Source organism: Mesoplodon mirus (genome assembly GCF_964341445.2).
Source record: "Mesoplodon mirus genome assembly, chromosome: 7".
Classification (NCBI taxonomy): Eukaryota; Metazoa; Chordata; class Mammalia; order Artiodactyla; family Ziphiidae; genus Mesoplodon; species Mesoplodon mirus.
This window is the reverse complement of record NC_138983.1, coordinates 4,069,439-4,093,879: the sequence shown is the minus strand read 5'-3', so window position 1 is coordinate 4,093,879 and position 24,441 is coordinate 4,069,439. Positions and strand designations below refer to the sequence as shown.

Below are 24,441 nucleotides of genomic sequence, written 5' to 3'. Positions count from 1 at the left end.
GCCGCGCGGCGCAGGCCGGGTAAGGACGGTACGCGGGAGGGCTCAGCACGCGCCGGCGCGGGGCCAAGCCGCGTGCGCGGCGGCGGCGCTGGGCGGAGCTAGGCCGGGACGCGGCCCCGCCCCGAGGCCTCTTCGCCTCGCTCCCCGGCTCCCGCCAGGGGTCAGCTGCTCTCCGCCTGGAGCATCCACCTGGCTGCGGGGGTGGGGGTGTGTGTGGGGGTGACCTGTGACCTCACCGTCACAAAACCAGGCAGATGCAACCGAACTGCCAAAAGCGGCTTGGAAGGAATCGGGGGAAAAAAAATGGAAAAGTTACCAAAGAACCAACGCCTCCGGAGGCTCTGCCAGTGGGGTTTTGAGGGGAAAAGTTCCAGGAAGGGCAATTCCCGGCGTGGAGGCACGACCCAGAGGAGAGTGGCCCGGTCCCCCACCGGCCCCGACCCAAAGCCAGGGGCCACCCTCCAGAACGACGTCAGACGTGAGACCCCGCCTACAATGCCATTAAATCCATGTTAACAGTAATCCAGGGACTGCAGGCCTTTGTCCAAGAAACGCAGGGCTGATCCGACCCCAGGGAAAATGAAACAGCAGCAGGTGACAGGGAAACAGCCTGGTCGTCTTAACACTCGCTGGGAAAGACATTATACATGTTGAAACTTAATTGAAACTCTATAGTTTTTTGAAAACTGGAAATAAAAGTTTTTGTGTTTTTATTCTTGCAGTTGTTTGATTGTAAAGCAAAACCAGAGTAATTCATAATTCACGCAGAGAGTCAAGAATCAGCACAGAAGGGTTCATGATTAAGAGCCACCTGTGCCCTCACTCCAGCTGGAGGCATCCCTGCCTCTTGAAAAAATAGCTTCTAGCTTCAGTCCTCCCATTTGTCATTGCCATGACAGATACATCCTGAACACGATTTTTAAAAGGTACTTCAAACTATCAGCCACAATAGAACATAGATATGAAATACCAAAAGCATTCCCATTAAAATCGGGAGTAAAACGAGAATGCCTTTATCACGTGCCCATTGAACGCATCTAGGAGGCCTAACCAACGCAATAAAATTGAGCAAAAAGTCTATCCAAAAAAAAAAAAAAATCCGACAAACTACTGTTATTTGTAGATGTGATGGTCCATCTAGAAATCCCCAAATAAGCATTTAAGACACTCTCAGAATTCGTAATAGAGTTCAGCAAGTAGCTATATACATGAAGAATTGCCCAAAAAATCACTTGCTTTCTATTATTCTAACACTAATTGGTAGTAGCCTGAGCAGGGATGACTGGGGAAATCCACTATACCAAGATCACAGTAAATTTCTTAGAAATAACAAGATTTGAGCAGGACCTATACAAAGAAAACTACAGCTACACCACCCCCCTGGATGGGAAGAAATGCAATACCAATCAGTTTCCACATGATCTGGGGAGAATGTGTCAAATTCTAAATTTCATCTGGATGAATAAATTGATAAGAATAAGGTGTTTTTGAAAGAGAGAATGATATGGAGGGCTTGCCATATGAGATTTGAAAAGATAGAAGTCTCCATTAAAATATTGTAGCATATTGGTTCAAGAATAGACCGATAAAAAAAAAGAATACACAGATGAATGAAATAAAGATGGAGTGGCCTGGAAGGAGACTCTAGGAAATGTAAAACCTTTCCACATGATAAAAAGCACCACAAATTAATGAGGAAAGGGGATACGCATCAATCACTAAAATGGGAAAATTTGTGGTTGGGAAAAGTCAAGTTCCATTTATATCTCATACCATTCATCAAAATAGTTCCAAACGAATTAAAGACTTTTTAAAAAAAAAAACATTTAAAAATTGAGGTGGAACATTCAGGTAAGCATGGAGATGCATTTAAAAAAATATATTTATTTATTTATTTGGTTGTACCGGGTCTTAGTTGCAGCTGGTGGGCTCCTTAGTTGTGGTAGGCATGTGGGATCTAGTTCCACGACCAGGGATCAAATCCGGGCCCCCTGCATTGGGAGCACGGAGTCTTATCCACTGCACCACCAGGGAAGTCCCTGGAGTTGCATTTTTAACACATGAAAAGCCACGGAGGACACCACAAAGGAAAAACCAATGCAAATGTGGTAATGAACAAAATTAAAAACTAAAGAACAATCTGGGGATATATTGGTCATAAATTTTATAACTAAAGGAATAATATTTCTGGTTTATAAAGAACTTATTCAAATGCATAAGAAATAAATGCATCTTAACAGGAAAAAATGGGCCAAGGACTTGAATATATAATTCACAGAAAAGAACAACAGCTGACTGGCAAACGAAAGTATAGCAAAGACAGACTTACTAGTAGTAAAAGAATGAGAAGCAAAAGAAAAAGTTGAATTTTTTACCTTTTTAAAATTGTAAAAAAAGAAAATCATCTTTTTTAGAATGAATATACTCTCAACGCCCACGGATGCCTAAGTTAAAGCTACCTTTTGGTCCAGCAGTTTGAAAAGATAGGAAGGGCATTTAAAATGTTTTTTACCCTTCCACCTAGTAATTTCACTTCTAGGACTTCAGCTCAAGGAAATAAACAGAGAAAAGTGAAAATTTTTTTGTACAACGCTGTCCATTGCAGCATGATAGCATGATCTGTAGAAGCCAGAAAGAGAAACCAGCTTATGATGACAAAAGGGAGGATGATGATACATATATGGTAGGATATTCATACGGAAGACTCGTAAGCAACCACCAAAAATAATATTTGAAACACGAGTAATGTCACAGAGAATGCTCGTGATGTTTAAGGAAAGAGAAAAAAACCTCTGGTAACCTGAAACTAACATGATACTGTAAATCAACTATACTTCAATTAAAAAATTAAAATTAAAAAATAGAAACAAAAGGGGAAAAAAAGAAAAAACTCTACATATACTCCAATTCCATCGACATTAAACAATTATGCTTTAAAAAAGACTAAAGTAAGCACACCAAAATGTTAACGGTGATTATATCTAGATTTTGGAATTACAGTAATTTTTAAATTTCCTTTTATATTTTTTCTAAGTACTCCATGTTCACACAGTGAACACGAGTGACTTCTACAAGAACAAAAAACGTTCAAAAAATATATTTTGTGAAGATGAAATGAAATAGACTTTGTATTATTTGTCCTTTAAATGTCTTTTCATTTTTAGCTTTTTTTTTTCTTTTTTTCGTAAGCAAATGAAATCACAAGACATTTGGGATGTAGGAAAAAGAGCAAAACAAGAAAGCAAACAAATCCACTCTCCCACCACTCTGGCCACCGATTCATTTTTGCTAATTTTGTTACATTTTTCCCTTTGAATTTCCACACAAAAATAATCTTCATATATATACAACTTTATATCTTTCCCAGATGCACTTCACACTGTATTACAAACATGTCCCAAGTAAGGGAACTGTTCTCTTATTATGACATACATAAAATACATGTCCTGACCATAAACCTTATCAGCTGAAAGAAAACAAAACAAGCTATATATTTTGGCATAAGGAAACAGATATGTGATGAGAAAAAAAAAAGAGAGACCAATCACAAGATAAAATTCGTGGGTATAAAGATTTGTACAGAAGACCACGAATCAACCTCAAGCTTTTTAAAAAAGTGTGCAAAGCTTTGAAAGATTATATGCGTTAAAAATATCAACATTATTCATTTCACTCTATTAGTCTGAAAATTAAAGATTTAGAGGGTTCCCCGGCTGTGTTCTTAAATATTGTTTTGAACACAGATTGTCTTAACATTGAAGGGTAAGAGTTTGATTACATTATCTTGGATTTTTAATATTGTATTCAGAAATTGCTTCCTTTTGCAATAAGGGCCAGACTTTAAAACTAGGGCCTTGAAGGTAGAAAAAGGCAAAGTTTTAAAGTTCAAATATAATTTTTTTCAAAAGCCTTAAGTAAGTTTCAAATTTGGTGCCCATGTTAGCAACTGAACCCATAAAAAGTAGGCAGGGGACTTCCTGGTGGCACAGTTGTTAAGAATCCACCTGCCAATGCAGGGAACACGGGTTCAATCCCTGGTCCAGGAAGATCCCACATGCCGTGCAGCAACTAAGCCCGTGCGCCACAACTACTGAGCCTGCGTGCCACAACTACTGAAGTGCACGCACCCAGAGCCCGTGCTCTGCAGCAAGAGAAGCCACTGCAATGAGAAGCCTGTGCACCACAATGAAGACCCAACACAGCCAAAAATAAATAATAATAAATAAATTTTAAAATATATATATCAACTAAACATTTTTTTTAAGTAGGCAGGAAAAATCTGAATTAATCTCTCTCCTTGTTATGTTAGTTTTCGAGAAAACGTGATATTTCCTTGTGTTTATCTTAGGAACTGAAATTTCTCCACCTAATTGAATGGAATAAGAAATGATTTGTATGGGTACAATGAAAACTATCTAAAAGGGTTTTCAAAGGTATAGAGCTTTCTAAGCTTCAATTTTTAGTTCCCTCTGAAAGCTGCCTTGATTGCACTTATTCTAGTGGTTTCAAAACACTAATATTAAATACTTAATATATAACAAAAGATATAAAGGAGATGGTATAACCAACTCCCAGGGATCTACCATATTAACAAATAAAACACACTTTTAAAAATAGAAATGTTTTGGGCTTCCCTGGTGGCGCAGTGGTTAAGAATCCGCCTGCCGGGCTTCCCTGGTGGTGCAGTGGTTGAGAGTCCGCCTGCTGATGCAGGGGACACGGGTTCGTGCCCCGGTCCGGGAAGATCCCACATGCCGCGGAGCGGCTGGGCCCGTGAGCCATGGCCGCTGAGCCTGCGCGTCCGGAGCCTGTGCTCCGCAACGGGACAGGCCGCAGCAGTGAGAGGCCCACGTACCGCAAAAAAAAAAAAAAAAAAAAAAAGAATCCGCCTGCCAATGCAGGGGACACGGGTTCTAGCCCTGGTTTCGGAAGGTGCCGCGGAGCAACTAAGCCCGTGTGCCACAACTACTGAGCCTGAGCTCTAGAGCCTGCGAACCACAACTACTGAGCCCGCGCACCACAACTACTGAAGCCTGGGTGCCTAGAGCCCGTGCTCCGCAACAAGAGAAGCCATCGCAATGAGAAGCCCGCGCACCACAACGAAGAGTAGCCCCCGCTTGCTGCAACTAGAGAAAACCCACGCACAGCAATGAAGACCCATCACAGCCAAAAATAAATAAATGAATTTATATTAAAAAACTATGCTTGCAGGTTTTTTCTTCAACCAACATAGGAGCAAATGACACATTTTGTTTTTAACTTGCTTTTTTTGTCCTAATAAAATGGATGTGTTTCCAGGTTAACCACTGTACAGCTATAGATCAATTTTTGTTTGGTTAGTTTTGGAGGCTGCCTAGTATTTCATGTGAATATAAAATTTTTAAAAAATCAATTCCAATAAGTCAGCACTTTCTAATAAGCTTTGATGAAGTTTGTTTTTCATTTTAGTTATATCCACCTGGTTCTCTCTCTTTTTTTTAATATTTATTTATTTACTTATTTTTGGCTGTGCTGGGTCTTCATTTCTGTGAGAGGGCTTTCTCTAGTTGCGGCGAGCAGGGCCCACTCTTCATCGTGGTGCGCGGGCCTCTCACTATCGCGGCCTCTCTTGTTGCGGAGCACAGGCTCTAGAGCGCAGGCTCAGTAGTTGTGGCACATGGGCCCAGCTGCTCCGCCGCATGTGGGATCTTCCCAGACCAGGGCTTGAACCCGCGTCCCCTGCATTGGGAGGCGGATTCTCAACCACTGTGCCACCAGGGAAGCCCCAGCCGGTTCTCTTTGAACTTGAACCAGAATATGCAAACATTTCTAGTTTTAAAAATATTTTATTGAAGTATAGTTGATTTACAATATTGTGTTAATTTCTTCTGTACAACAAAGTGACTCAGTTATACATATATATTTTTTTCATATTCTTTTCCATTAAAAACATTTCTATTTTTTTAAATTAATTAATTAATTTATTTATTTATTTTTGGCTGTGTTGGGTCCAAATTAACACAATATTGTAAATCAACTATACTTCAATAAAATTTTTTAAAAAATAGAAACGTTTGCATATTCTTGTTCAAGTTCAAAGAGAACCAGGTGGATATAACTAAAATGAAAAACAAACTTGATCAAAGCTTATTGGAAAGTGCTGACTTATTGGAATTGATTTTTTTAAAATTTTATATTCACATGAAATACTAGGCAGCCTCCAAAACTAACCAAACAAAAATTGATCTATAGCTGTACAGTGGTTAACCTGGAAACACATCCATTTTATTAGGACAAAAAAAGCAAGTTAAGAACAAAATGTGTCGTTTGCTCCTATGTTGGTGGAAGAAGAAACCTGCAAGCATAGTTTTTTAATATAAATTTATTTATTTTTGGCTGTGATGGGTCTTCGTTGCCGTGTGCGGGTTTTCTCTAGTTGCGGCAAGCGGGGGCTACTCTTCGTTGCGGTGCGTGGGTGGCGCAAGGGCTTAGTTGCTCTGCGGCATGTGGGATCTTCCGGGACCAGGGCTCAAACCTGTGTCCCCTGCATTGGCAGGCGGATTCTTAACCACTGCGCCACCAGGGAAGTGTCCTGCAAGCATACTGACTGGTTTTATTATATGTTTAAAAATAATCTGCAGGAGGGACTTCCCTGGTGGTCCAGTGGTTAGGACTCTGTGCTTCCACTGCAGGGGGCACAGGTTCGATCCCTGATCGGAGAACTAAGATCCTGCATGCCTCGCGGGGCCAAAAATAAGTAAAGAAAATAAAGTAAGAACTACTTAAAAAAAAATAATAATCTGCAGGAACAGGGTCCCTTTCCTAGTGTAGATTAACTCTATCCAAGTCCTAGGTTACAGAGCCCCTCTCTTGGGGATAGGATTGATGAGATTATAAGTAATCTTTATTTTCTCCTTTATATATTTTTATGAGGTTTTTTTTTATCACAAAGTAATATCACTTTTCATAATCAAAGGGAAAAAAGGATTTCAGTTTCTTAAAAGGAAGTCATTAAATGACAACTCACTTCCAGGAAGCAAACCTCCTTCTTGTTCTCTATTCATCATACATAAGTGAAAACACAGTTGGAAAAAGAGGAGTGCTTCAGGCTTTCGTCCAAGTTTGACCCCCTGGGGCAGGGGGCAGAGAATCCAAGGGTCGAGTCCCTTGCAGGCTTTCTGTTGGATTCTCTTCTCCTCCTTCCCTGCAGGAGGCGCTCTGGAGCTTGCCTTCAAGGGCCATTTTCCACCTGCCTCCCCAGGAACCTTCAGCAGCCACAAAGCAGAAGACCTGGGGTAGGGGTGGGGGCCTGAGCTGTGACCAGTGACCATGAGCAGGGGTCCTCTGAACACCCACCTGCTACAGAAGGGCCCTGGCCAGCAGGGGTGAGCCTCTGCCCCGCCACCCCCAAGGCAGCAGGGACCCCTGGGTGGCTGAACGGCATAGGCCAGTGCTGTGCAGGACAAGCTCTGAGATGCAGACCATACTGTGTGACCCCAGCCCCGCAGCTCCTAATCACCCATCTTTCTGGCTCAGCTCTGGGATCCACAGGGACAGAGCCATCGCTTCCCAATGCAGGAAGGAGAAACGATGGTGGCCGCCACTTCCTTTCTTGAAAGGAGGGTCCTCCAAGCAGGCAGGGCCAGACTCCCTGCCTCCTTAAACCCCGGGCCAGTCTCAGGGGAGTCACATGCTGGTAGAGAAGCAGAGAGATTTGGGGAAAGTAGCACAAAGATGTGGCAACAAGCCCTCCAGGGAGGGGGGCGTGGAAGTCTAAGAGGAGACTTACTTTCCACTCTTAACCCTTGTGTTAGTCAGGCTGGGCTAGGCTGGGTTGCGCAAACAAAGAAACCCTGCCGTTGCTGTGACTTAACCTGGGAAGGGTTATTTCTCACTTACGCAGACTCCAGTATGGGCCAGGCAGCGGTTTCTCCAAAACCGTGATTTTCAAAGTAAATGAAGTTTGAAAAAACAATATGAACGTTTGGGTGTTAGCAGATACCAAAACTGCAGAGCTTACTTTGCACAGGGTCTAGCACAGAGTAGATGCCCAACAGATGGCTGTTGAATAAATAAGTGAGGGGATGCGGGAGGCTGAGAGGTAACCCCCCCAGCTTTGGAGGGAGGAGGGGCCAGAGGCCACCATGGCTGTGTCTGTCCATGGCCTGCAGGGTCATCCCGAAAGAGATACAGGGTTTTCTTTATCAGAGCTCAAAGATCTTTTACCAGGATGGGAGCCAGCCCTTCCGAGCTATACTACACCTGTGGTCGAGGAAGTAGAGCCCCAGACCAAGCCATGACCGGTCCAGGCCTGGCATGGTCTTCCAGAGAGGGAAGGGTCCTGTCGAGGCCACGTGATGGGCGAAGGCACAAGCCAGCTCTGCTCCATCCCCTAGCGTAGGGGGCGTGTAAGACTTATGACCCCCCCTCATTTGTAGAGACATGGATGGATCTAGAGATTGTCATACAGCGTGAAGTCAGAAAGAGAAAAACAAATATCGTATATTAATGCATATATGTGGAACCTAGAAAAATGGTACAGATGAACCGGTTTGCAGGGCAGAAATAGAGACACAGATGTAGAGAACAAATGTATGGACACCAAGGGGGGAAAGGGGGGGTGAATTGGGAGATTGGGATTGACATATATACACTAATATGTATGAAATAGATAACTAATAAGAACCTGCTGTATAAAAAATAAATAAAATTCAAAAAAAAAAAAAGAAAAAGACACATGACCCCCCTGTGGAGGCTCTCAAAGGTCTCCACAGGGCTGACACCCCTTCCTTTCTTCAAAGGGGCCTCAGCTCTGAGCCTCCAGTGTCTGCCTCCAAGGGCTGTGGCCCCCCCTGGCCGGGGACCCCTCTCTGGACTTTTCCTCAACTGCGCCAGCAGCCCTTCCCCCTCCATGCCCCGCCCCCCCCATTCCTCCCCAGCTGGAGGGCGGCATCCGGAAGAACCCCAGTCAGGCCCAGAGTGCAGTCTGGGGCAACAAAGGGTGGGCAGTCCCCTCAACAGCCTTCCCTTCCCTCCTTTGCTTGGTGGCTGGTTCTGGTCCAGGAAACCAGCTTTTGCGGCATCTGAAATGCGGTCTCACCCACTGGGCATTAGTGGAATTCCCCTGGCCATGCCTCAGTTTGCCCATCTGTAAAATGGGAGGAATACTGATACCCACCTCGCAGGGTTGATAAGAAGATGAGTATCTGGCACGCGGGCAATAGAATAAATTCATAAATATTATAAATATAATACATTTAAAATGTCGGGCTGCAGAAGGGATGGAGCTTTCCTCTCCTTTCGCACTCTCCCCGGGTCCACGATCCGAGGTTCTCCCGCCTCCCACGGGGGTTGTCTGCGAAAGAGGGTGGGTGGGTGGCGGCTGATCAACCAACCACAGGATGAGACAGAGGATGGGGCGCACGGGAGCCCCGAACACGCTCCTCCGGGTCTCGAGCCCGCGCGGGGCAATTCGCACACCCGCCACCGGGGGGCGCCATTGCGCTTCGGACCGGCTCCCGCCCCACTCGGGCCGCCGCCGCCGCCCCGCAGCCAGGGCTCAGGCACCCCCTCCTCTCTGCCATCCTACGAGTTCTGGAACATTCTTCTCCGGAGTTTACATTTCCCCAGCCGGGACACCATAACGACGATAAGGACCCACTGTGTGTCAGAGCCTCTTCGCAGGTCATCACTGTCATTCTTTCTTTCTTTCTTTTTTTTTTTTTTTTTTTGCGGTATGCGGGCTTCTCACTGTTGTGGCCTCTCCCGTTGCGGAGCACAGGTTCCGGACGCGCTGGCTCAGCGGCCATGGCTCACAGGCCCAGCCGCTCCGCGGCATGTGGGATCTTCCCGGACCGGGGCACGAACCCGTGTCCCTTACATCGTCAGGCGGACTCTCAACCACTGCGCCACCAGGGAAGCCCATCATTGTTATTCTTAAAAGCAGCCTTGGAGATGGACTTTATCAGCATAACTCACAGAGGCTCTGGAAGGGTACGACGCGGCTTCTAAGAGGCAAATGTAACAGCCCGTTCCCTGGGCAGACACCTCTGTTACAACCCGACTCAGCCCCTGCCTACCCATCCCCCACCAGGGACTGATCAGGGGGCCTTGGTCTACCGCCCCTGTCGGCTCGGAGCCCTCAGATCACATATGGGAGAAAATGTGGGCCAAGTGACAGGTTACCCAGCTCTGATGGGAGAAGCGAGGTTACGGAGCCCCGCCTTCCAGGTCCCCCAGGGGTGCACTCATGTCCTGGAGCTTTGCCCCGCCAGGTGGCTTGAGTCTGGGCCCAGCTACCCGCCAAGGTCTCAGACTCCTCATGGGGGCTGGTGTTGGGGTCCAGGCTTCAGCATCAGTCACTCCACCTGGGGCCCAGGGGCTGTGGGCAGAACAGCTGACAAAGAGGTGACCCCCACCAGCCCTTGTGTATGGAGAAGCCCAGGCTGGTTTGTGTCTGCCCCGCTGTGGGCGTGGCACCGTCACCACCGTTCTCAGTCTTCCCTAAAGTAAATTGAGGTCGGAGGTGCTGATGAGTCTGAGTCTGTGCCCAAGTGTGTGTTAAAATTGCCCCTGGGTAGATACATTGAGAATGCAGTCTGGCAGCCTCTGGAAGTGTTTGTAATGTGCATGCCCCTTCATGCAATTCCACGTGTGTCTGTCCATCTGTCGTGGGTTGAGTGATGGCCCGAAGAAGATATGTTTAAGTGCTAATCCCAGAACTTGTGAATGTGACCTTAGTTGGAAAAAGTGTCTTTGCAGGTATAAGAATCTTGAGGTGAGAACACCCTGGATTACCCACATGGCCCTAAATCCAATGACAAGTGTTATATTGTGACACAGAAGAGGAGACACAGAGGAGAAGATGAGGCGGAGGCTGGAGGGATGCGACCACAAGCCCAGGGACACCTGAAGCCCCCAGAAGCTGGAAGAGGCAAGAAGGATCCTCCCCCAGAGCTCAGGAGGAAGGGGGGGCCCTGCCGGCACCTTGATCTCAGGCCTCTGGCCTCCAGAACTGGGAGAGGACAAATCTGTATTGTTTTAATCTCCTGGCTTGTGGTCATTTGTTATGGCAGCTCTAGGAAATGAACACAGCACCCTGGAAAATGCTTGCTGATGAGCACGGAGAGACATGTTCAAGGATGTTTCTAGAGTACTGCTGATAAGAGGAAAACATCTCAGCATCCGTGTGCCTCCACAGTCCATGGTGCTGAGAGCGGTCCATGCGTAGGACAGAATCCTGTGTAGGACGAAGCAGGCTAGTTTAGTTGTCATGGTCAGGAAGGTCTGCAATAAAGTGAGAGGGCGCAATCAATCCAGGCAGAGCCTAAGGGTGAGTGGTCAGCTTGGAGGAGCCATCAGGAGGCCAGAGAGGCTGGTAGAGGGATGGAGTGGGATGGAGAGAGCGGGGAGGTGAGGGCAGGTAGAGGAGAGTAGTGCGGCAGGGGATTACAGGGCTTGGGACCATGGTGGTACCAACAAGGGATGTAGCAATGCACACAGCCTGGGATGGGTGGGAGAGTGAGCTGGGGTGGGGGGATTGGGGAGGAAGATAGACTTCTTCTCTGCCCATAGAATTTGCTTTTTCACAAGAATAATTCATGCACCTTTATTAGTGTAATTAAATACACACCTTTTTAAAAGGAATCTCATGTGGAATCCAGGGACCCAAGTCTGATCCCCCATTTTACAGGTGGGAAGGTGGAGGCCCAGAAAGGACCAAGCTCTGCTGCTGGTGTCATAGCTGCATCCAGTGAGGACTCCTCACCAGGCTCCCCACTCCCCCAGTTGTCCATCAGCCCCCCACCCACCTGGCCTGGAGGGGGTGCATGTTTGGTGGACAGCACTCTTGCAATGTTTTCCCCCGCATTCTCTTCTGCACCCCAAGGCAGATGGAGCTTCCCAGGGACCTGCAGGACCCCAAGGCTCTGAATCCCCCCCCCATGGCTCACCCTCCAAGTTATACTCCTTCCTTTGGCCAAAAGGACCCCTCCTCACCTAGGTTTTCCCTCCATCACCCACAAGCAAGTGCCTCCAGGACGCAAGATTCTGGGTGAGACCTGGATCCTGCCTCCCCAGGAGCTCCTGGTCCATAGCCTGTGGTTCTGTGAGTGATACAGGCTGACATCATATCAGTGTCTGTGGGTGTCCTGGGGCTGCGGGTACAGCGGGAAATGAACATTAAAACCTGCCTGATGGGGCTTAGGTGCTAAGAAAATGGGCTAAGTCCAGGTTAAATTCTCTCATCTGGACTTCATTCTCAGCAACATATGTGGAGATATTTATTAGTTTGCTAAGTGTGCCATAATAAAATGATCCAGCAATCCCATTCCTGGGCATATATCTGGAGAAAACTCTAATTTGAAAAGATACATGCACCCCAATGTTCACAGCAGCATTATTCCCAATAGCCAAGACATGGAAGCAACCTAAGTGTCCATCAACAGATGAATGGATAAGGAAGATGTGAGATATATATATATAGATAGATAGATGGAATATTCGGCCATAAAAAATGAAATCATGCCATTTGCAGCAACATAGGTGGACCTAGAGATTTCATACTAAGCAAAGTAAGTCAGAAAGAAAAAGCCAAATACCATATGATATCACTTATATCTGGAATCTAAAATATGATACAAATGAACTTTACAAACCAGAAATAGTCTCACAGACATAGAAAACAAACTTATGATTACCGAAGGGGAAAAGGGGGATTAATTAGGAGTTCGGGATTAACATACACACACTCTTATATATAAAACAGGTAAACAACAAGGGCCTACTGTATAGCACAGGGAACTATACTCAACATCTTGTAATAACCTATAACGGAAAAGAATCTAAAAATGAATAGATAGCTAGATATGTATGTATAACTGAATCACTTTGCTGTACACATGAAACTAGCACAACATTGTAAATCAACTATAGTTCAGTAAACATTTTAAAAACCACAGATGGGAGGCTTAAACAACAGAAACCAATTGTCTCTGTTCTGGAGGCTGCAGGTTCAAGGTTTGGTTCCTCCTGAGGCCTCTCTCGGTGGCTGGCAGCCGGCCTCTCCCATTTCCTCGTGTGGCATTTTCTCTGTGCACAAACATCCTTGGTGTCTCTTCCTCTTCTTTTAAGGACGCCAGTCATGTTGGATGAAGGACCCACCCTAATGACCTCATTTGAACTGGATTAACCTCTTTAAAGACCCTATGTCCAAATACAGTCACATTCTGAGATATACTGGGGGTTAGGGTGTCAACATCTGATTTGGGGGCATGCAATTCAGTCTATAACACACACAGCTATATGTACAGGATATATATATCCTACAGTTACGTGCTCCCTGCACTTCCTTCCAGAGATGTCCCCTGCACACATAAGCCTCTGGGAAGGATGGCAGTTGGTGACATTTGCCTTAAACTCTAGGTGGGAGGAAGAGAAAGCAAGCAGGAAACTTAAAGTTATTAAGGAAGTTAAGAGGGGGAATGGAAGGAAGGAGGGAAGGAAGTTTGTATGGATGGATGGATGGACGGACAGATGGAAGGAAGGAAGGGGAAAGATTGAGTTCTGTCTGAGTCCAGCAGGGCTGCCATATAACAGAATTTCACAGACCAGGTGGCTCCAGAATGAAGGAGACATAGACATTCTCAGAGGAAGGAAAACTAAGAGAATTTGTTGACAGCAGCCCTACCAATGAAGAATGGCTAAAGGAAGTTCTCTGAAGAGAAAGAAATTAGAAGAAGGCTTGGAACTTCAGAAAGGAAAGCGCATCGGACTGGTCACACCAGGGCTAAATACACGAGACTAGCTTTATCATGCGTTTTTTAAGATCCTATTTGGGGAATCAAAAACAGTAACATCTGACGTGAGTCTCAACGTTTGCAGAGGAAAGATTAAGACGATTTTACTTGGAAGGTGGGCGGGGGAGCAAAAGATGGAAGTAAAAGGAAGGTTGCTCCCCGCCGCTCAGTGTTAAGGGTCTGGTATCAGCAGGCAGTGAGGACTTGTGTGTGTGTGTTGGGACACCCAGAGCACAGCCGCTAAGAAAACTCTCTGTCCCCCGGTCCCCCTCCCTCCCCTCTCTCTCTCCCTTCCCCCACCTCTCCCTCCCCTTCTCGGTCTCTCTCCACCTTTCTCTGTCTTTGTCTCTCCCCCCAGTTGCAAAAGATACACCTCCCCTCCCCATTCCCGGAGTTGAGCCTCCTTTCTGGTGCCTTGATAGTGGGGGAGGGCAGTCTGATAGCGCAGGTAGGTTGTCCTGTCCTCTGTAACTAACTGGGTGAGCAGTTTCTGCATCTTGGGTGGCCCTATACTCACCCACCCCTTAGACCTCCCAGTCCTTTGGATCCTTTCTAGGTGGCATGTCCTGATCCAGAAGAGGGAAGCTCACCCAATCTAGCCCTAAATGGTGAATGTAGGCATTTAGAGGGAATGCTTCTCCCCCTGGGTTTTCCTCTAGGGAACCAACCCTCCTCCATCCCAGAGCTTTGCGGGGCTGACTCTTCCAGGTGCTGGAGGAAGTGACATGGAGCTGACCAGTCAGAGCATCCTGGCCCCGGCTGTGGAGACCTGGTGCAGAATGAAGTTGGGACATGATAAGGGTCCACCAGACCTGATTCTGGGACTCCTGCTGGAGCTGCTGGTAGGAGAGAACTGTGTGTCACCCCTGCCGAGGCTGCAGGAGGATGGAAGAGAAGCCGAAGCTGCTGGGGACCGTCTTGTCATCACGAACAGGAAAGTGCCTGGAAACAGAGACAGAGATGCACAGAGATGCTGACACCTGATGCTGTGTCTGGGCCCAGACCCATCGTGCCACAGGCCTTGAGGGGGTGTAAGGATTCTCACTTTACAGACAGGAACCAACCCAAAGAAAGAATGGGATTCTCCCAAGGCTTCCCTGCCCCTGGGGTCTTTCGAATTCTGCTTCTGGGCTCTGACCACTGGACAGGCTCGTCCAAATGAGCCATTTTCTGCCCCTGGTCCTGCCTCCTTATTTGACCCCCATTTCAATAGTGTGGAGCTAAAGCAAGGGCTGCCAGATAAAATACAGGACACCAGTCATATGTGAATTTCAGATGAACAATGAATAATTTTTTAGTATGTCTCAAATATTGCACAGAACATAATTATACTAAAAAACCAAAGCGTTGCTTATCTGAGATTCAAATTTAACTGGGCATGCTGAATTTTATTTGCTAAATTTGACACTATCTAAGGCAGGAAGGGAAAGACAGCAAGAGGGCAAGGCTACCTTCCTAGGAGGTAGGGCAGGTGGGTGGATGCTAAGAGACAGACTCGAAAAAATATTCTTCCCTATCTCCTGCCAGAGTGCCCACATCATCCATAGAGACAGTCATCATGACTCTTTGGCCACCAGGTCAAGTGAAAATGTGACCTGGAGAGAAAGCATATCAACCATCAACACTCTAGTGTGAATTAGTTTACAAGGTTGTGCATTTACTCATTGCCAGCTGTGCTGTAGGGAGGAGGTTCCAGGGAGGGAGGCTTTTCATTTTCCCTGTTTCCCTGTGCTCCTCAACCTGGGCTGCAGAGGAGAACCACAGGGGAGGTTTAAAAAATCCCTCTGTCCATGAGAACAGGCTGATGGTTGCCAAGGGGGAGGGGCTTGGGGGAGGGGTGGGGTGGGAGTTTAGGGTTAGCAGATGTAAGCTATTATATACAGGATGGATAAACAACAAGGTCCTACTGTATAGCACAGGGAACTATGTTCAATATCCTATGGTAAACCATAATGGAAAAGAATATTTAAAAAATTCCACTTTGCTGTACAACAGAAATTAACACAACATTGTAAATCAACTATACTTCAATTAAAAAAAAAATCCCTATGTCTAGGCCACACTCATTCCAATTAAACGAGGATCTCCAGGGCTGGGGGGGGGGGTCTAGTTATACCCCAGGGGATTCCAATATGCATCCTGTCAACTGAAAAAATGCACTACCTTAAAGTTGAGAATTATGTTTTATTCCGTGGCCTTTCTGAGGACTTGAGCCTCAGAGATAGCTTTGAGGGACTGCTCCCAACACCCCCCCAAAAAAACCCCCAAAAAACAAAAAACAGGTAGTCACATCAAAGCCTTAGACATCAAAATATTACTGTTACTTAAAGAAAAACCAGACATCTCAAGTTAATGAATTTAGTGCAACATTTCTCGGTACAGTACAGGGAGATGGAAGAGTCTGGGCTGATTGAAATCATTCCTTTGATATGCACCTAAGCTATCTAGGGCCAGCATCCTGCTTTTCTCCATCCTGAATCCCCTTAGGGTGCACAGTCTGCGGGGGGGGGGGGGGAGGCAGCTGCAGTGTCTGAGGGCTTGATGGCCGCAACATCCTTTGTTTACTGATATGGCAGATGACATTTTTCATCCACAGCCAGATCTGAGAACCAGTGGAAATAATGGTTCAGGGTGGAGAGTTCTAGCCCTTGTGAGGGCTGATGTCACTGGCAGCCCACCATGTAACGGGATCTTGCAGACAAAATTCTATTGGATTTCCCCAACAGTTCTGCAAGGCAGACATTGTTCATCTCACCGTCCACACCAGGGTGAAGACTCAGAGAGGCTACAGGACTGACTAAAGGTCATGCAGCAGGTTAACAGCCTGAGGATTCCTTGCCGGGTTGGCCTGACCCCATAGCCCTTCCGCCAGGTGCCTCTGGGCTGTGCAACTTTGGATGAGTGCCTTGCCCTCTCTGGTCCTGCACTTCCTCATCTGTAAAACAGGGCTAGAGGATGCTGTGTCAGCAAGCAGCATGCAGGATGGCTGGGGCATTAAACAATGAGGGGACCTCTTGATGTGCAAATGGCAGGGGTCAATTCTGAGCGCCTTGGGCATGTCATCTGTGTGAAAGGTGGTTTAGAGGGTGGGGCCCCCTTGCTGGTGGGGTGGGAGGTGCCCGATGAAATGGTTTTCATAGACTTTAACAATGATCTCAATCATCATAAGGGCCCCACCTAAGCACCCAGTAATCCCCTGCTGAGCGAGTGAAGAAGACACTTGCCTACTCCAGGCAGTGTGCTGCAGCTCCATTCTCATCCCACCCTCGGCCCATTTTACAGATGAGGAAATTGAGGCTCAGCTAAGAACAAACAGCCAGTGTCTGTACCCCAGCAGTCTGTTGCCCAGCCTTCAAACTTATCCACGCTGCATTTGTGACCTGGACAGCTTGAAGAGCAAACATTTGTGGTTTTTATGTTGACAGAGAACAGTTTGTTTTTGCTTGGCAGTTGGTGAGGGGGCTTTATTTTTTATTTTGAAATAATTATAGATTCACTGTAAGCTGCAAAGTCGGTACAAAGAGGTCCCGTGTCCCCATTGCCCAGCTTTCCCCAACGGTTGCATCTTAAGTAACCTTGGTGCTACATCAAAAGCAGGGAATTGAGGTCAGTCAAAGGTGAGTGTAGTTCTGGCATTTTCTCATGCGTGTAGATTTGATGCCACACCATCAGGGAGATAGGGGGATACAAAGCTGTCCCAGCACCACCTTTACATTCACACCACCCCTAACCCCTGTCAGCCTGTCAATCTTGACTTTTAACGCACATTTCAGCAGCTGAATCCATGTATCTGTACTTGCATTTAGGAGGTAGGTCCTGAATTAGTCGCCCCATGGAGACTGTCGCCCACCCCCCTTCTTTCTTGCTAACAGACCCACCCCCACCCCGTTTGATCAGAATGGCAGTGTGCCCCACCTAACACCTGCTTTCCCAGCCTGCCCTGCAGCTGGGGGTGGCCCTGGCATGTAAGTGGAATCTGCTGGAAATTTCTAAGAAAGCTTTGGCTTTGCAGATGAGAGGCCAAGGCAGCAATGAGTCCTTGTCCCTGGCTGGAGAACAGACAAAAGTTTCAGCTGAAGGCACACAGCCATGCTGAGACCACAAAGCCACATGACAGAGACACCATGAGGGTCACAGAAAACAGCCTGGGTTATTGCTGGGCCGTGAATAGACGTGACCACCTGCTTTGTTACTGGACAAAAGAAACCCTGTATGTGTAGGCCAGTGGTTCCCAATCAGGGGGTGGTTTTGTCCCCCAAAGACACGCAGTAACTTTTGGACATTTCTGGTTGTCGCAATGGGGGGTAGGGGAGGTTACTTATGTGTTGCTGAGTAGAGGAGGGAGATGTTGCTCATCATCCTAGAACATTCAGGAACACGTGCCCCCAAATATGAGTCCCAGACACAGCAAACACACAGCAAGTGCCTCCTCCCCTCCCCCGGCTTCCTCCCAAATGTCTCAGTTCCACAAATATTCCAAACAATTTTTGATACAAAGTCTGCTTTAATGTAGAAAAAAACCCTCGTGTACATACATAAATACCATTTTGGGGTATAAATAAAGTAAGAAAATAAAGAGATGTACATATCAAACACAATAAATTACTCATAAATATCACAGTGGAAACCAAGTGCTGGGGAAAGGACCTGATCTCCATGCGGCTTTTACAAGTTACTGGAGAGATGGGGGGCTTTCAGATCTTCCTTTTTCTGGCTTTGAGATGAAATGTTTGGGTTTATCTAAGGCGGGAGGCTGCTGAGTCCCGATTCACAGAATGACCCCACACCAGGGGCCACGGGCTGGAAAAAGGGAAGCAGCTGCCGGAAGACAGCGTTTTGCCCTTTTCAGGCCAACATCCCAGCGCGTAAGGAGGGAGTCAGCCCCCAAAGTGAGGTGAGAGCGAGGAGTGGGGGGGGTGGGTCGGGCAGTGGGGTTCCATCTCTAAGGGACCTCAAGTGAAATCCACACGAGAGATCCCATTCCCTGGAAACCCCAGTGGCTGTGACAGGGATGGGCTGCTGGGACCGGCACTTTAGCGGGTAGGGAAAGGAGGTGGGTAGACTGCCTTATCTGCCCTGGGCAGGTTGCAAAGTGGTCCCGTGGAGATTACCCATCCCAGAACCAGCCATAGCAGGGAGTTCTCAAGATTTACCCCCAGGCTGGAGGGGGCCTCTGCGCTCTCCCTGCTCTTGAAGCGTGGTGGGCAGTGCCTGCACCCAGTTACTTCTCTGCCAGAGGGGCTTGGGGAGGGCCAGTGGGCCTCCTTGGAGTTGAGATCTGGAACAATTTTCACATGCAGTCGAGTCCAATTTACCTGAGGTTTCACCAAGGTGATCACCTGTACATGAGTTAAAAATGACTGCTTTTCCTCTGGCTGCCCCTGCTAGAAAGGATGGGAGAGAACTGCAGAGAATGTCAGCTTGGCATAAGAACGTTGCCAAAGGTAGTGAGCTCCCCACCAGTGGAGGTATTCAAGCAGAACCAGGGCAGCACAGCGACTTGTCCAGCAGGGTTGGGGGGCTGGGGTAGGTAGCAGCTGGACGGGTAGGATGGAAGGCTTACAATTTTATGATCATACAAGTCTATCCACTAGAAACTGGCACAGCCAATGTAAAACTTTGTCTATGTACAAGTTCTAAATGTTTCTTCCTAAAGCTAAATAGAACCTGGACTCAGGATCATACTTGTAGAAAACCCAGTCCGCAAGCACCACAGGCATGGGGTCCTGGTCTCCGGGGGCTTGGGGTGGGAGGACAGAGCCTCTAGTTACTTATAGAAGCTGGGACTCTTCACCACTCCCAGGTTGGTGGCGAGCCCAAACGGGTCCATGCTATCTGTTTTCAGGGGCAAAGCAAACAAATCGGGCTTCAAGTGGTCCTGGATTTCATCGGGCTCTGTTGGGATAGTGGACAGCATGGGAAGGAAGTGAGACAGCGGCAGAAAACCCCTGCTTTTGAACAGCTGCCTCTGCCGGGCGCTGCTCAGGGAGACCGGGAGGTGGTGTTTCTTGGACCAGTACACGTTGTAGCCGTCCGGACGGATTTCCTCCTCAAAAGCACAATCCTCAGCTGAGTACTGACTCTGCAGAGCAAAGAGGCAGCTTGTGAGCATCAGTGGGTGCCCGCCAGGGTGTGACACCGGCAGAAGTAGTAGAGAGACCAGAGCCAGGTGAGCATGCGTGCTACATACCGCCACTTGGGTCCACACCATGAGCCGTGTGTGTGTGTGTGTGTGTGTGTGTGTGTACACAGTTAAAGGTTATATAAAGGTTATAAACTATGAAGGTGTATAAAGCACATACTTATATATATATATGCTTATATGTATTTAGTATAATGTATATATACTTACATAAAGTATATAGCATGTGTTATATTAATATACTCATTAACCATATTACTTTTATTAATATATAAATATGATTATATAATATTAAATGCGTGTTAAATATAACATTAAACATATATACTAAACATATACTTTATATATAAATATATAGGTACTTATATATATTTAGTATGTTATATACACATATACGAAGTAGGAACCTTTTTGTTATATTAATATACTCATTAAACATACATCACATTGTATTAATAGGTAAATATTTAATAAATTATATCATATTAAATACATGTTAAATATAACATTAAACCTATATACTAAACATATATTATACATATATATGTACCTTATGTACCTTTATACTTTGTAACCTTCAACTATACACATATACTTCATGTGTTTTATGTATATTCTCAATATCTATATATACCTTACATAGATCCCTTATCTTTTTCACTAAATCATGTCACTTTTTAAACTTAGTCTTGCTCTGAGCAATATCCATAAAATCACAGCCACGATAGGCACACATGTTTCCCTTCCCCTTACATTGACTATATAATTATTGCCATGAAAAAGTCCCTTGTATTCCACTGGCACATTGGGAGACATTGCTAAGCTAGGTTATCCTTTTTGGATCAGTCTTTTAATTAAGAATCAGGAGTAATCCAATCCGGGGCCCAGATGAAAGAACCTATTCCCCATTTAGGCCCAAATGACTGCGGTTCTGAGCCTTTTTGTCTGGTGCCCTGGTAAGAGAAACCTCAGCCCCTCTGGCTCCTTTATTCAGTAGCTGGGGCCCTCCAGGCAGCCTGCCAGGATCGGGGAGATAAAGGCAGCCCCCTCCCCCCAGGCCAGGAAGAAGCCGCCACCCCGTGGGTGGCCAGAAGGACCGGAAAGCAGTCTCTGGTTCCAGAACACAGAGAATGAGCAAGTCGTGTCCCAAACTGGAGAGGGTCATTACGTCTTGGGGACACAGAGGACAGCCAAAGGCGGGGAGCCAGGAGGGCTGGGCCATAAACTACGCTGGGAGGCACCCAGTCTCATTTCTGCCCAAGCCTACAAAGGTCACTGAACTGCAGGTGGGTGAGCACTGTGCTTAGATAAGGCCCTGATAAGGCCTGCATCTAATGAAGCAACCGGTGCGGGGATAAGGCCACCAGACTGCCGGGGAAATGCAAATTGGTAAACAAGGGAATTAAAACCAAATGGAGCAGCTACTCCACTCTGCTGGTTCTTTGGGAGAAATTAGCATCTCATTTGCCATAGAGGAAATGAAATGATTTCGAGTTTCTAGAAGAATGTGGAATTTGTTTTTTAAAAAAAAATCCCCAAGTTTTGCTAAATCGTGACCACGGGATCTAGAGGCAGAACAGGATTTTAGGTGAGGAGACCCTCACCCCCCAGTTTGGACTGGAATGGTGGGTTAGACCCATCCGCCCCTGCCGGCCCTCCCTCCACAGGCGCCCTCACCCCACCCCCATAAGTAAACGTCACAAAAGTGGTAACTGCGGGTTTGGAGTGGTTTTGGGTATCAGCTTTCTTTGCCTCCATTCTTGTCCTTTCACGCAGGACTGCCAATAAAGCCTGCAACAGGCAGGTTCATTTACCTATGGATAAACAATAAACGGGCACCAGAACCACAAAATTTGGGGACACAAAAAAGATTTGCGCTGCGGAAAGGCGGGCATCTGCATCCATCTTTTCTGGATGGTGGGGCATCCCTTGAGGAGCGGTCCCCTCCCTACCCCCTGGCCCCTGCCCCTCCATCCCAGCCCCCGGCCCAGCGGGGCTGCATTGAGGCCCCGCGCCAGGCCGGGACCTCACACAGCCTCCTCTGCGCGCCCGGGGGCGCGGGCTCCCTTTGAACTCTCCGCCTTTGTTCCGGCGACCAGAGACCCTGCATCTGCTCACTTCCTGCCCTGAGACCTCTATGGTTACCTGGGCCTTCCCAGCCTGTCCCCGCCACCCAAAAAAGCCTTTGCAATTCAGGTGAGCCCGACAGGAGGATGAGCACGGCCACTGCAATATTACCCTAAAGCGGCTGCAAAAATCTGTTTTTCTAGTGGATAAAAATTCAATGTAAAAAAACTCTTCAACCCCAAGTGCGGTTTTTCTTCTGACTTATTTGAAGGTTGACTTAAAAAAAAAAAACCCAAGTTGTGGATATACCCTTCTTTCTTTCCTCCCCACCCCCTTCTTTTAAAATACCGCAGGGAGAGGGGGAGGGGGCCGAGTACCACACACGCACAGGGAGAAGAGGAAAAGGCCCGAGGGGGGGGGGTTTCCCCGTTTAACGTCAAAGAGCCGAGAAATGGGTTTCCTTCGTCAGACTGGACCCGCTTTTGGTTCAAGTGGAAATGAAAAGGCGGGTCTCAAGCATTCTCCAGCCATAAACTTCCATATTAGAAAGTCGAATATTAGCTTAGTCCGGCCCTTGCAGCCTTCCCCTCCGAGCTCCATGGGGACCCCGGCGGAGAAAGCAAGAAAACCCTGTCTCTGATCCAGCGCGCCCCCCTCGCCCGCAGGCCCGCGCCCCAGCGCGTCCTGCCGGGTGGAGACACCTACCAGCCCTTGCATTTTGCCGTCGGCGCCCATGCAGAGGTACAGGACGCTGCGCTCGCCCTTGATGGCCACGGTACTCAGAGCGACTGCCCTGATCTCCATCAAACCTGGGCGGGAAGACAGCACAAAACTGCAGCCGGAGCCCGCGGGGCCCACAACACGTGGAAATGGTTGGTGGTTGCGCGGGCCCGTGCCCCCCCATCCCCCATTTCCTCTCGATGTCTGGGGGCCCGGGGAGGGAGTAGAATGCCGAGGTGCCAAGACCTGGGGTTCCCGGGAGTGGTGGTGGGGTCCGCAGGAGCCGAAGGGGGGAAGGGGAGGGTAACGCGTGGGTGCAGTAGGTCCTTGCACCCATTCCCCCTCCGCCAGCTCCTCCCACTGTCGGGGGGTCCGGGGAGGGAGTGGAACGCCGAAGTGGCAAGACCTGGGGTTCCCGGGAGTGGGGAGCTCGCGGGAGCCCAAGGAGATAAAGGGAAGAAGGGAGGATGTGACGGGTGGGGGACCCGGCGGGCACTCACTGTGCGCGCTCTGAACCGGCGCGCAGTCCACGGCGCCGTCTGAGTGGATGCGCAGGAAGCAGCTGGAGAGGCCCTGGGGGCCCGCGGTATACAGGTGCCGCAGGCGGACGGACTCGCCCCAGCCGTAGTGCACGTGCGGCCCGGCATCCGAGAAGGCTAGGGGGCGCCCGGCTGCAGACAGCCATAGGCCGGCCAGGACCAGGGCGCGGACCACGGCGCACCGGCTCGGAGCGCTCCGCATGGCACCTCCCTCGGGCTCGGGGCTCTGGGCACAGAGCGGGTGGTGAGGGTGTGGGAGGCTGGGCGGCAGCCGGGAGGGCCTGCGGAGCGGAGCGTGCGGAGGCGGGGTGGCCGCGGCCCTCGAGACAGGAGGCAGCCGTGTGCTCCGGTAACCTGGGCGTTCGGCTCTCCAGCTCCGACGGCGCGGCGGCTCGAGGCCGGCGACCTTATATAGCGCGTCTCACCCGCGACACCGAGCATTTCTTATCGGGATTGCATCAGCCCTCCGCCCCCCCACACACCCACTCACACCCCGCCCCCGACTCAGCCTCTCCCTGGGCCCCGCCCGGGTGACCCCGCCCAGGCCGCCCAGATCTGGGGGAGGAGGAGGCCCGGCTTCGCCGGAGACTTGGGGGGAGCTCCTCCCCGCGTCGCGGGGGCGAGCCTGCGGCCAGGTCGCTCTCGGCTGGGCGACGTTGGTCTTGCAAAGAAATCAAGGAGACAACGGAGCCCAGCCCCCAGGCCACGGGCTCCCCGGGGAATGCGCCGGTCGCGGGGCGCTAGCAGGGGCGCGGAGCAGGAATCCTGGGATCAAAGATCGGGGGGCGGGGGGGATGGCGCTGAGCTTTCCGTCCTTTACTCCCGGTCGGAAAAGCCTCGCCTCGGCTTTGGGGTCCTCTCCCCGAAAATTCCACATCCATTCCCTCCTGCCAGGGTCCCAACCAACCCTCAAAGCTCCAGAGCTAAAGCCGTCCACTAGAATTTTCCCTGCAGCTCAGACCCTCTCACGTTCTCCGGCTTTCTGTTCTCCCGATCCCTGCCCGCACCGACCCCCGCCCCCCCGCTTTTACCCCAGTAAATTGTCCCCCGACTGGGGACCGGGCGCGACCTCCACTCTCGGAGGAACAATGGGGTCGCGCGGGCGAGCGCTAGATGGCGCTTCAGCCCCGGTTTCGGCCCGGCTTGGCTCTGCGCCCCGTCGCCGTCCCGCCTCCTCCCGGCCCGGCCCGCGGCAATC

The 24,441-nt window shown here is 48.6% G+C and overlaps 1 protein-coding gene across 1 annotated transcript; it reads right to left on the bottom strand.

Annotated features, from left to right (window-relative positions):
* Positions 1 to 18,300: 18,300 nt before the first annotated feature.
* FGF19 (fibroblast growth factor 19) lies at positions 18,301 to 23,632 on the bottom strand. The gene is made up of 3 exons (XM_082627773.1): positions 23,205 to 23,632; positions 22,690 to 22,793; positions 18,301 to 19,857 (listed from the first exon to the last, which is right to left on the bottom strand). The coding sequence occupies exons 1-3, from the start codon at positions 23,443 to 23,445 to the stop codon at positions 19,543 to 19,545; spliced, it is 660 nt and encodes a 219-aa protein (XP_082483899.1). The 5' UTR covers positions 23,446 to 23,632; the 3' UTR covers positions 18,301 to 19,542.
* Positions 23,633 to 24,441: the final 809 nt, after the last annotated feature.